The sequence below is a fragment of the Typopeltis vanoorti genome, chromosome 3 (assembly GCF_054136105.1).
Source record: "Typopeltis vanoorti isolate ZY-2024b chromosome 3, IOZ_Tvanoo_1.0, whole genome shotgun sequence".
NCBI classification, from domain to species: Eukaryota; Metazoa; Arthropoda; class Arachnida; order Uropygi; family Thelyphonidae; genus Typopeltis; species Typopeltis vanoorti.
Window position 1 is genome coordinate 11,352,539 of NC_143551.1, and position 14,503 is coordinate 11,367,041.

The 14,503-nt window shown below is 35.5% G+C and overlaps 1 protein-coding gene across 10 annotated transcripts in view; it reads right to left on the reverse strand.

The window, feature by feature from the left end:
• Window positions 1–6,874: 6,874 nt before the first annotated feature.
• GTPBP1 (GTP-binding protein 1) overlaps window positions 6,875–14,503 on the reverse strand; it is a 375,327-nt gene continuing 367,698 nt past the window's right edge. For all 10 annotated transcript variants that reach the window (XM_090390548.1, XM_090390543.1, XM_090390544.1 and 7 more), the window contains one exon: window positions 6,875–7,614. In XM_090390548.1, coding sequence (XP_090246674.1) covers window positions 7,253–7,614 — 362 coding nt within the window. In that variant the 3' untranslated portion in view covers window positions 6,875–7,252. The remainder of the gene's footprint in view (window positions 7,615–14,503) is intronic.

Consider the following 14,503-nt stretch of genomic DNA (forward strand, 5'->3'; position numbering starts at 1 on the left):
TCCAATATTACTACAAATCTGAAAACAAACCCCAACTCAACATCACCAGAGTTAAAGATCGGTACTATCAACGTAAGAAGCCTGAATGGCAAAGAAATGGAGCTAGCTGAGGAATTAGATAAGTACCAGATCGACATAATAGGGGTGACTGAAACAAAACAGACCAAAACTGGTGAGATCTTTCTGAGCAATAAATACAAAATGTTATATTCAGGCAATGACAATCAAGGAAAAGAAGGAGTAGCCATAGTATTCAACACAAAATACGAGGCTAATCTTCTTGAATGGCAGTCAGTCTCAAGTAGAGTAATGTGGGCAAATATGAGAATGGGGAACTGGACAATGAGACTTATTTGTGCCTATGGTCCCACAGAAGGTTCTACTAAAGTAGAAGTGGAGGAATTTTTTGAGGCTTTAGAAAAAGCAACTGACACAATGAAAAAGGAAAAGTTGGTCCTTGTTGGGGATCTAAATAGCAGAGTAGGAAATGATTGTGAGACATACAAAAATATTTTGGGAAAATTTGGAGAAAAGAGCAAAGCTAATAATAATGGCAAATATCTGTTGGATTTTTGCTCAGGACATGGACTGGTTATTACTAACACCATGTTCGAACATAAAAATGTGCACAAATTCACATGGAGAGAAGAGGCTAGGAATAAGAAAAGTCTCATTGGCTATGTTATTGTTGATAGTGATGTTTTCTGCCTGGTGCAGGACACCAGAGTGTACAGAGGATTTGAAATTGGAAGTGATCACTATTTAGTCTTGAGCAGGATTCATATTGAAAAGAATAACATGTAAGAAAGTTTTAAAGCGAATAAAAGTTGAGCAGCTCTCACATGTGAACTGTAGACTAAAATACAGAAATATTATTGAAAAGAAAATGAAAGAGTTTGAGAACAGGAATCAAACCTTGGAGTTTCAATGGCAAACTCTGAAGGAAACATTGATTGATTCTGCTAGAGAGGCATGTGGTGAGGTTGTGTGCAAGGATAAAAAAATCAGAACTCCCTGGAAGTTAAAGAGGCAGTGAAGGAAAAGAAGAAAGCATATCAAAAGTTCCTGGCAAATAAGTCAGCTTTTACTGTTACAGAATACAGAGACAAATGTAAGAAAGCTAAATAGTGTGTAAAACTAGCTAAACAAAAGTCATGGGAGGACTTTGGAAAGAATATAGAAAATAAATATCAAGAAGGTGGCAAAATATTCTGGAGGTTGTTGAAGAAGCTTAGGAATGGAGGAAAGAGTGCTGTAAAAGGAATTAGAGATGATAAAGGTGAAATGAAAACAGGAGAAAAAGATATCCTTGAAGTATGGAGTAATTACTTCGAAAAACTGCTAAATGAAACAAGCAGTGATGACAGCACAGTGGTAAAAAAACACTGACCAGGCATGCAGTCAGGAATACATATCCATACTTGAAGTAGAAAAAGCCATCAAAGGCTTGAAATGTGGAAAGGCAGCAGGAGTAGATGATATTCGACCAGAAATGCTGAAGTATGGTGGTATAAGAGTCTTACAGTGGCTGCACTGCATAGTTCAGAAAGCCTGGACAGGACGAATTCCCGATGATTGGAGTAGAGCTCTCATACTACCCATATATAAAAAGGGAAATAAAACTGAATGTGAGAATTACAGAGGTATTTCCCTACTGAGTGTTCCTGGCAAGATCTATTGCAAGTATACTTGAGAAACGGTTGAGAAGAATTGTGGAAGAAAAGCTTGGTGAAGAACAAGCTGGATTCAGGACAAATAGAGGCTGTCAGGATCAGATCTTCACTTTACGACAAATAGTCGAGAAAGCATGGGAATATAACAAAGATCTGTATTTAAGTTTTGTCGATTTGGAAAAGGCATATGACAAGGTGCCAAGAGAGAAGCTGTTCAATACGCTGCAGTTATATGGTGTCAATGGGGCATTATATCAAGCAATACTTAGTCTTTATTTGAGTTGTGAGTCAGCAGTTAGAATTGAAGGAAGTACAGGAAGATGATTTAATGTTAAATCTGGTGTGACACAAGGATGTACATTATCCCCTCTGTTATTCATTATCTATATGGATCACATTATGAAGGAATGTGGTATTAAACCTGATATCAAAATTGGAGATGTTAATGTCAGCTCTTTGCTTTATGCGGATGATGTTATACTTCTAAATAAATCCGCTACAAGTCTGCAAGATTCTCTGACTAAATTGAATAGCTGTTGTAATAGATATGGTATTAAGGTCAGCAATAAAAAGACAAAGACAATGAAAATAGGCGGAATCATTGAAAATGTCAACTGTGTTGTGAATGGAGAACCTGTGGAACAAGTAAAACATTTCAGCTACTTAGGCACAATTTTTACTGAAGATGGTAAACTAAATATAGAAATAGACAACAGAATCAGCAAAGCTGGTATCGTGGGAAGTCAATTGAATAAATTCATATGGAATAAGAAAGAAATTAGTCGGACCACTAAATTAGCTGTATACAAGACTGTGTTCAAACTAATTTTAACTTATGGATCTGAGAGCTGGGTCAGAAGTAAAACACTTGACCAAAGACTAGAGACCGCAGATATGAGAGTCCTGAGAAAGATTAGAGGCGTGAACAGATGGCATCAATGGCAATATCATATTAAAAATGAGGATATTAGGAAAGAACTTGACATTGTCAGCATCCAGGAATGCGTTAGCAGAGCTAATCTCAGATGGTATGGTCACTTAAATAGAATGGGAGAGGAAAGATTAGCAAAACAAGTGTTCTCTGCCAAGTTTGCAGGAAAACGACCCAGAGGAAGACCAAGATATAGGTGGATTGATACGGTACAAAGTGCCTTAGACGATAGAAATATAAGATCTGATAATGTTGGAGTCTTGACAAGTAACAGACTGGTTTGGAGGAAAATCGTAGATAGGAAGTTAGTAATAATGTAATTTTTTCATGTAGTACTGTCATATCCTGTACAACCCTTGAGGGTACATGGCAGGAATTTGATGATGATGATGATGATGATATTTCTGTCTTCTATGCCACTTTTTTACTGTATTAATCCAATCAGATCTTAGTCTTCCTCTGGGACTTTTTCATGCCATCCTGGCAAGGAACACTTGTTTTGCTAACCTTTCCTCACCCATCCTATTAAAGCAACCATACCCCTTGAGATTAGACTTGCTAACTGATTACCAAATGCTAATAATATCACCTTCCTTCCTAATATCCTCATTTTCAATGTGATACTTTCAGTGATTCCACCTGTTCACTCCACTAATCTTTCTCAGAACTCTCATATCTGTGGTATCTGGTCTTTGATCAAGTGTTTTATTTCTAATGCAGCTCTCAGATCCATAAGTTAAAACTGGTTTGAACCATCTTGTATACCACTAGTTTTGTGTTTTGATTACTCTCTCTTATTGCATATAAATTTATTCACTAACCTTCCTACCATACCAGCTTTGCTAATTCTGTTAATCTATTTCTATATTTATTAGGAACAATGATATAGAAAATGCAACATGAGAAAAACAATTAACATAGAAATCATTTTCCATCAGAAACAAAGGAAACAAAAGAAATATAACTAAAACCATAGTAAAGAAAGCTCACCAAGATTCTTGTGATAGATTTATTACTAAGATAAAAGATATACATGGCAGGGAAGAAATACTAACAAAATTTTAAGGAAATTAAATAATGAAGAAAGAAATATAGCATAAATCAACATAATTCAAGAGACGATGGATAGAATATTATAAGAACTTATGGTATGATTAACAGAATACAATAATGAAGAAATGAGTACTGAATATAGAAGTAATTAGATTGGAAGAACTAAAAGAAGCGATAAAGGCAGTATCAACAAACAGAAAATCAACTGGGTTAGATGGCATAAATATAGAGCTTTGGAAGTATGGTGGAGAATATTTACATCAAAGATTCTAAATAACAGATTAAATGTGAAGTTCCATCAGATTGGTCACCAGGGTGGTGCACAACTTTCCTAAAAATATTCTGGATGCTGTCCAAAGGAGACATAGATGACTGTTCTCTCACAGGCTCTCTTCAACCTCAATCTCACAGATGCAATGTTTCAGCTGTGTATCTCTTCTACAGGTACTTCCATGGTCACTGCTCCAGTGAACTGGCAAACATCATTCCTCTGCTTTCTGTTTGGACCTATTAAAAGAAGAGCAGCAGCTTCCCAGCATCCCTTTTCAGTACAATGGCAAACAAGTCAAACCTGGTTCTCTTCTTCCTCAATTTTTTTCCATCTACCTCTGTCATCTGGAGCAGCCTTCCTTTTTTTTTCTTCTTTTTTTCATGTTGGAGATTTAATGGAGTACTGACAGCACTAAGAAAGGATTAAAACTATTTTCAATGGTTCCAATATTTTGTCTCAGGCACTGAGACATCCTCAGAGAGTACAACTAACACTTGTAACCCCCACACAAAAACAATACAATACAATACTCAATGAATTGTGGCTATGATTCTACAGTCCTATCTAGGTGGCATGCCCTCTATGGGTATGTGTAGAAGTCCTAGGATGTAAAGTGGGACTTATGATGATCAACGTTTTCTAAATTTTGGGAAGCTTTTTTTGCATTCATATTTGTTTAATTAAATCTCAATTTCTGAGTGCCACTGCAAATTCCAAAAAACGGTCTTTCTTTTTTTAAATTTACTGTGATGGAGCATGGTGGTTACTTCCAGAAGATCCTGTGAGTAGTATCTACAAAACCAGATATTGCCTTTGTGTGTATGTCACAAGTGTTAGTTGTACTCTCTGAAGATGTCTCAGTGACAGACAAAATAGATTTTAATTCTTTCTTAGTACTGTCAATACTCCACTAAACACCTCCAACATGATAACCTCCCAACATTTAAGTCTTAACACACAGATTTCTTCTTTCTCAATCCTTACCTGCACCCCCCCCCCACACACACAGCACTGATGTGCTATAGGAAATTTATGCACATCGGTGTGTTAGTGAAGTCCTAAACAAAATGTCATGGACAACATCTCCACATCCTGAACAAAAATCCAGCAGGTACTTGACATTATTGTTAGCATTGCACTTTTCTCCAAATTTTTCCAACACATCTGTTTCTGGTATTCATTTCCTACTCTACTGTTTAGATCACCAACCAGTAGCAACTGTTATGTCAGCTGTCTTCTGTAAAGACTCAAAAAATTCTCCACCTCTTCCTTAGTAAAACCTTCTGTTAGACTAATTAAGCACAAATAAGTGTAATTGTCCAATTTTCCATGATGTCTGCCCACATCACTCTACTTGATACCATCTGCCATTCAAGATTAGCTTCGTGTTTGGTGCTGATTATAGCTTCTCCTTCCTTCTAATCATCAGTGCTGCATGAATAGGTCTTCTTGTATTTGTTATTTAGAAGCATCTCATCTGTCTTCGTCTTCTTTCTTTATTTCAATAACACAATCATGATGATGCATTATTTCTCTAATTCTTCTGCCAGTTCCACTTCTTTTCCATTGTTTATATTGGCTATCTAGAATTCTGTTGATATTCAGTGTGTTCCAGTAGTTGGTTTTTCACCATTCACCCTGGTTTGACTTTTTTTTTTTCTTTTTTTTTTTTTGCCTGATTAAACAAGAAATCTTATTTAATCAGGCAATGCCCTGCTGGTATGACTATTCATCTTGCAGTATTATCATTGTCTTTTTAGTTTATGCCAATACAGAGAACAATTTAGTAGACTAAACCCCTGCCCTCCCAGATTTCTGCTAGTCAGTATATAAAAAATGCAATACACAACATTTTGATGCAACATTTCGAGAAAAAGAAAACTTGCTGCTTGAACTGTGTCAAAAATAATTTTCAACAATGATTAGCTTATTCATAAGAACTGATATCAGGGTGACCAAACATCTTGATTGAAAAGATGAAGATGAAACATCAGTAATAATCATGAAAAATTAAAAAGCCAGAATCTAAACAGGTATCACAGAGATCTCATCCCATTAAAATAAGCGGAAAAGTCAAAAATGCACACCCAACACATATTTTGATTTTCACGGGCTACCTCATCAATGCATTTCAGATGGTCAGACCAAGGTCACAAAAACATGTGCATCTATTTCATAAAGTACGGAAAAAAGATCTGATCTCTAGCAATCAAAAGGCCTTCATTTTGCCTTATGATAATGCTCACCTGCATGTGACAATATTACTAAGATATTTTGCCAAAAAAAAAAAAAGTCGCTCTTGCAATGTAATTTCTCTTTTACTGGTGCTACTATTTAATAGATGCATTGTACATCAGTATAACAAGTAAGAAATTTGTGTCAGTTGTTAAATTTTTATGTTAAATGCTTTTATGAATCAATAATAGAATCGCATTGAAAATGAAGAGATTAGAAAGGAACCTGACATTAATAGCATTCAAGAATGTGTCAGCAGAGCTAATCTAAGGAATTGCCACTTAAATAAAATAGGTGAGAAAAGATTAACAAAAACAGTTGTTTGATGCTAAGATGACAGAAAAGAGACCCAGAGGAAGACCAAGGTCTAGGTGGATTGATTCAGTCAGATGTATTGTAGAAACATGAAATAATAGATATGACAATATTGAAGTGCTCACAAGTAACAGACTGATTTGGAGGAAAATTGTTGGTAGGAAATTAATAATAATGTAAACTTAATCATGTAGTGGTGTATGATGATGCTTTTATGCTTAAAAATGCTTTCGTGTTATGTTTTTATGTTTATGTTAAAAATGATGCACAGATGATATTATCTTTGAATCTTAGGCCAGATTACCTTGGTAGAAGGGGAGGAGGAGGGAAATATAAAAAAAAAATATTATACACAATTTAAAGCAATGACTTACCACTAAAAACAAAGAAAAAATATGATTTTTTTCCCTATTTTCATTTTATTTTTTTATTGAAAACCACTGTGCTTTAAAATTCAGCTTAACTGTCCTGGAACTGGCAATATGAATATACAAATTGCAGCATTTTATGCTCTGATGCCATAAAACAAATTGGATGTATGTTTTAGCAGTATACTAAAAATTTATGGTCAGAAGATAACATGTACATAAAATTCTATATTTTTAAACTGCTATAACACAGAAAATGGATGAAATTTTAAATAATGAACTTAAAAATAAAATGTTGCTGGGAAAACTACACAGTGAACCACAATTAAAATTTTGAAATTGAAATGTCATGAAGTATACTACAAATTGCAGTTCAAGTTGCATCCTTAAAAAAGAACAGCAGAAATCATACAGCTTGAAGTGATTTGTTTCCATGATGGTGACGGCCTCTATTTCTTTTAGTTGTTTTTTGTGGCTCTTTTTCAGTCTTTGATGGCGATTCTGTTGGACTTGTGAATGCATTAGCTGGCCGCATCTTATTTGGTTTAGTACGTGCCAATTGATTTGCAGGTATAGCATTATGCAGTAATCGTACAACATTTCCAACTGCTTTTGTTCTTCCCTCTCGAAATACCATTCGCATACCTGCACGCAGGTATTCAGGATTTTTAATGAAACGAAAGTGAACTATTGCTTTGTCTCCTGTTCGCAGGCATTCCTTGGACATACTAAGAATTGAAGCAGTCTGTCGAATGCTGCCACAGTGGACTGCGATATATATTTAAAAAAAACAAAAAAAAAATAAAAACATATTAATAAAATATTCTGTTTTATATAAAACTGATTAAAAACTATTTCTGTAATATGGACAGTTCAACACATTAATGTAATCAATGAAGACATTACTCTAAATCATTATTTTGAAACCCTCTTGTGTGCAATAATCAATATGTATGTTATCATTTTACAACATTATGTCAGTAATCTTCTGATAAAAGGCCGAAATTAAAAAAATCCCCATTCTCTTACAACAAATTACATTATCAACTTCCTTGGAAGCTGAGATGAATGCCATCATAGAGCAGTGAATGATTGGAAGGCATGTTGTGTGAATGAATTCAAGAAGTACGAAAGCTGGTGCAGGTAGTATGTGACCTCCCTCGATGAGTCCCTGACTCCCTGGAGGTCTGTCTCTCTTAATAATAATAATATTATTATTATGGGTATAATACTGGGGTACAAGACAGAAGTCGAGATGTGTGAGTGTGTTATGTATTTTTCTACAAGTGACTACATTCAGTTGGATGGCATTTTTTGAATTCATCTGGTGTTACTCAGTAGTACAAAGCATAGTCACCTCATGAAAAATCACAAGTAGTTATTTGGGTTGGAATGATTTGCTTCCACTATTTACCTATTGCATATGCACAAACTTGTATATTGCAGACATGTGTTAGAGGAGAAATGATTGTACTAACATTGAATAGACAGATATTATCATTTACCCACAGTTTCAACCATTCAAATCAGTCTGGAAGTGCTGAATATCACTACATCCCTGATTGCCCTACCTAGCTTAGCGTCATCAGAACAATTGAATATCAATCATGTTCTTCCCAATATCATCAATGTATAAACTGAACAATAGTCCAAGGACTAATCCTTAGTGCACCACTAGTGTCACATCAAATCTGGCAGATTCAACTCTCTACTCCCCCACTTCCATATACCACTTTCTTATGCCTCTCCAATCAGCCACCTATCCAAGTCAATAGTTTATATTCTAATTCCATATTTTCCAGTTTATGAAATAGCCTTTCATGTGTTATCCTATTAAATGCCATAGCAAATTTCAACAGTATCACAGCTATAACATTATCATGAAATGTGAGCAAATTGCTCAGATGTGAACCTGGATTTAGTAAACCCATGTTGTTCCTTGCAAAGTATAGCTTGCCTGTCAACCAATTTCTATATGTGACTTCTTACCAACTGCTTGAAAATCTTCAACCACTGCAGACATACTGTTAGGTTGGTAGTTAGACACATCAATTTTTGCACCAACCTTGTACAATGAGACTGTCATACATTTTTTTTCATTCCTGCGGGATCTTATCTAAGCTGATACTCAAATTATGCAAATATGTCAAGGGCTAGCCAGTTTGGCTGAACATTCTTTCAGCATGTATACTGATATCTGTTCCTATTGCCAAATTCTAATCCAAGTTATACAATGGCTTTTGAACCTCTTTCTCATGCACCTCCATCTCCTCATTCAACATAGCAGTAACCTTGTGTATCAGGTTGAATATTCATTATTCGAACACTCATATCTACTTCATATAGGCTTTGATCAGGCCACACATGGACTATTGTGCCCAGATTTAGTCACCGGGTTTTCAGAAGGATGAAGAGATGTTGGAAAGGGTCCAAAGGAGACTGACTAAGGTAGTTTCTGACCGCTGGAATGTCGAGTATGAGGAAAGATTGAGAAGATGCAACTTGCAGAGTCTGGTGGACAGGAGGAAGAGGAGAGATATGATAGAGACCTACAAGTTGGTAAGGGGTTGTTATAGGATCAATGCTGGAGAAGTTTTACAGAGAATAGTGGGAGATCAGGGGAGAACCAGCAGTCATCCCTGGAAACTGTATAAAGAGGGTGTGAGTAGGGGAGTGAGAAGCAGGTTTTTTTCGTGCAGAGTTGTGACTGATTGGAATGCCTTGCCTGAGAATGTGGTGTCTACAAAGAGTTTGAATGTGTTTAAAACACGGTATGATGAGCTGTGTGTGTGATAAAAGGACCTCCCAGATGAGTCTTTGACTCCATGAGCTCTTGGGGTGGTGGTAATAATAATAATAATATCTACTTCTGACAACAGGGTACCATCTGCATTCAGTATAATTTTCTCCATTCATTCTTTCTTTTGCTTCCAGCATAATGATAAAATTCCTTTGGGTTATCTCTAGCTGCACAGCCAATTTCCTTTCATATTCCAAATTAGCTTTCCTCACAATACTCTACTTTTCTATCCTACAGTTTATATTTTGCATAACTCATTTTATATCCTTAATCTTAATATATTCCTTCTACATCAACTTATGTATCTCTTTAATAATGTTGCATATCTGTTTCACTCCCACCCTATTTGTTCTTCAAATTCTAGAGATCTTTTCAAAGCTTCCCATGCACTGCTAATATTTGTTGGAAGTTTTATCGCTTGGTTATACTATAAATTAAAGATACCAAGAAATAATATACTTGGTTTAATCCTTTATCCAAGTGTAGATAAACAAGTTTGCGCTTGAACTATTTTCAGGAATGGGACAACCTGTATATAGAAGCTTAAAACTTCACATTACTTGCCTTAGTATTCCATAATGCAAAGCATATATCCTTATGGATCCAACCTCTGGGTCTGGCTCCCACTGACGAGAATTCAATAAAAGTCAAACTGGTCTGGGCAGTGACCCTTCCCATAATATATAGCATTATACATACCCATAAAGATATGTGCTTTGCATTATGGAATATTAAGGCAAGTGATGTGAAGTTATAAGCTTCTATATACGAGTTACCATAGTCTTGAAAATAGTTCAGGCACAAACTGGTTTGCCTACACTTGGATAAAGGATTAAATCAAGTATATAATTTCTTGGTATCTTTATGACACCAATAAAATAGAATATGTGGAAATTTGTAAAACTATACATAAAAGGATGAAACATGAAATTAGATTGTATAAAACTAGGAAAATTAAGGAAACAATAGTAATGTGAAGGTCCTAAAATGAACATTATCAGTTGGAACAAAGGAAATGGCTGCCGAAAGGGGAAAAATGGTGAACTCATAAAAAAATAGGGATGCAATAATCAAAGAATTCAGGAATTTTATACTGAACTCTATGAAGACAAAGACTGAGACATTCAAGAATCATTTATGGATAACCGAGTGAGGAAGAACACACTGTCCCTGAGATCTTATAAGGTGAAGTGGAAATGGCACTGTGGAAAATGAAGAATGGAAAGGCTGCAAGAAAAGATGGAATTATGGTAGACTTCTTAAAACTGGAAGGAAGCCCTGTCATCAAACAGCTGACTAAGCTCTTTAATAAATGCCTAAAACAGAGAAAAATTCCAAAAAATTATAACAATCATCATCATCATCAAATTCCAGCCATGTACCCTCAAGGGGTGTACATGATATGATAGTACTACATGAAAAATTTACATCATTACTAACTTCCTACCTACAATTTTCCTCCAAATCAGTCTGTTACTTGTCAAGACTCCAACATTATCAGATCTTATATTTCTATTGTTTAAGGCACTTTGTAACATATTGATCCACCTATATCTTGGTTTTCCTCTGGGCCGTTTTCCTGCCAACCTGGCAGAGAACACTTGTTTTGCTAATCTTTCCTAGCCCATTCTGTCCAAGTGACCATACCACTTGAGATTAGCTCTGCTAATGCATTCCTGGATGCTGACAATGTCAAATTCTTTCCTAATTTCCTCGTTTTTAACTTGATATTGCCATCGATGCCATCTGTTCATGCCTCTAATCTTTCTCAGGACTCTCATATCTGCGGTCTCCAGTCTTTGGTTAAGTGTTTTACTTCTGACCCAGCTCTCAAATCCATAAGTTAAAACTGGTTTGAACATTGTCTTGTATACAGGTAATTTAGTATTCCGACTAATTTCTCTCTTATTCCATATGAATTTATTCAATTGACTTCCTACCATACCAGCTTTGTTGATTCTGTTGTCTATTTCCATATTTAATTTACCATCTTTACGAAAAATCCCGCCTAAGTAGCTGAAATGTTTTACTTGTTCCACAGGTTCTCCATTAACAATGCAGTTGACATTTTCAACAACTCTACCTATTTTCATTGTCTTTGTCTTTTTATTGCTGACCTTCATACCATATCTATTACAACAGTTATTCAATTTAGTTAGGGAATCTTGCAGACTTGTAGCAGATTTAGTTAGAAGTATAACATCGTCTGCATAAAGCAAAGAACTGACATTAACATTTCCAATTTTGATATCAGGTTTAATACCACTTTCCTTCATAATATGATCCATATAGAAAATGAATAACAGAGGGGATAATGTACATCCTTGTCTCACAACAGATTTAACATTAAACCATCTTCCTGTACTTCCTTCAATCCTAACTGCTGATTTACAACTCAAATAAAGACTAAGTATTGCTTGATATAATGTCCCATTGACACCATAAAACTGTAGGGTATTGAATAGCTTCTCTCTTGGCACCTTGTCATATGCGTTTTCCAAATCGACAAAACTTAAATACAAATCTTTGTTATATTCCGATGATTTCTCGACTATTTGTCGTAAAGTGACGATCTGAACCTGACAGCCTCTATTTGGCCTGATTTCAGCTTGTTCTTCACCAAGCTTTTCTTCCACAATTCTTCTCAGCCGTTTCTCAGGTATACTAGCATAAATCTTACCAGTGACACTCAGTAAAGAAATACCTCTGTAATTCTCACATTCAGTTTTATTTCCCTTTTTATATATGGGTACTATGAGAGCTCTACTCCAATCATCGGGAATTTGTCCCTCTGTCCACGCCTTCTGAACTATGCGGTGCTGCCACTGTAAGACCATTTCTGGTTGAAAATTTTCAACCATTTCTGGTTGAAAATCATCTAATCCTGCTGCCTTTCCACATTTCAAGCCCTTGATGGCTTTTTCTATTTCCTGACCATATGCCTGTTGAGTGTTTCTTTTACCACTGTGCTATCACTGCTTGTTTCATTTAGCAATTTTTCAAAGTAATTACTCCATACTTCAAGGATGTCTTTTTCTAATGTTTTTATATCACCTTTATCATCTCTAATTCCTTTTACAGCACTCTTTCCTCCATTTCTGAGCTTCTTCAACAAGCTCCAGAATATTTTGCACCACCCTCTTGATATTTATTTTCTACGTTCTTGCCAAAGTCTTCCCATGATATTTGTTTAGTTAGTTTTACACAGTGTTCAGCTTTCTTCTTACATTTGTCTCTGCATTCTCTAAGAGCACAAGCTGACTTATTTGCATGGAACTTTTGATATGCTTTCTTCTTTTCCTTCACTGCCTCTTTTACTTCCTGTGTCCACCATTGAGTTCTGATTTTTCTATCCTCGCAAACAACTTCACCACATAATTAAAAGAAACACGCGTAATAACCACAGTGAAAATTATTTACTAAACATTTATATAAAGTTCTGAAGCCCTACTACACAGACCAAATTTAAACCGCAACGACGTTCTTACTATTCCTAAAGTATGGGAAACTGTCATACAAAATTGTGTAAAATAATTATCATTAGTTTTTTTTTTTACTTCTGTAACACGTTACGCACATTTTTATGTTGGAACATGGTGTTAATAATAACCAGTCCATGTCCTGAGCAAAAATCCAACAGATACTTGCCATTATTATTAGCTTTGCTCTTTTCTCCAAATTTTCCCAAAATATTTTTGTATGTCTGACAATCACTTCCTACTCTGCTATTTAGATCCCCAACAAGGACCAACTTTTCCTTTTTCATTGAGTCAGTAGCTTTCTCTAGAGTCTCAAAAAATTGTTCCACTTCTACCTTAGTAGAGCCTTCTGTGGGTCCCATAGGCACAAATAAATCTCATTGTCCAGTTTCCCATTCTGATATTTGTCCATATCACTCCACTTGAGACTGCCTGCCATTTAAGAAGATTAGCCTCGTATTTAGTGTTGAATACTATGGCTACTCCTTTTCCTTGATTGTCATTGCCTGAATATAACATTTTGCATTTATTACTCAGAAAGATCTCACCAGTTTTTGTCTTTTTTGTTTCAGTCACCCCTATTATATCGATCTGGTACTTATCTAATTCCTCAGCTAGCTCCATTTCTTTGCCATTCAGGCTTCTTAAGTTGATAGTACTGATCTCTAACTCTGGTGATATTGAGTTGGGTTGTGTTTTAGGGTTTGTTCCGGTAGCTGACTTTTCGCTGTTCGCCCTGGTTCCCTGGCGAAAACAACGGTGGCCTTTTTTAACTGGGTAACACCCCAGCCGGCATGAAATTTTGTCATGTTGTACTATCATTTTGTATTTTGGTTTAAGCCAAATATGAATACAGTTAGAATTGAAGGAAGTACAGGAAGATGGTTTAATGTTAAATCTGGTGTGACACAAGGATGTACATTATCCCCTCTGTTATTCATTATCTATATGGATCACATTATGAAGGAATGTGGTATTAAACCTGATATCAAAATTGGAGATGTTAATGTCAGCTCTTTGCTTTATGCGGATGATGTTATACTTCTAAATAAATGCGCTACAAGTCTGCAAGATTCTCTGACTAAATTGAATAGCTGTTGTAATAGATATGGTATGAAGGTCAGCAATAAAAAGACAAAGACAATGAAAATAGGCAGAATCATTGAAAATGTCAACTGTGTTGTGAATGGAGAACCTGTGGAACAAGTAAAACATTTCAGCTACTTAGGCACAATTTTTACTGAAGATGGTAAACTAAATATAGAAATAGACAACAAAATCAACAAAGCTGGTATGGTAGGAAGTCAACTGAATAAATTCATATGGAATAAGAAAGAAATTAGTCAGAACACTAAATTAGCTGTATACAAGACTGTGT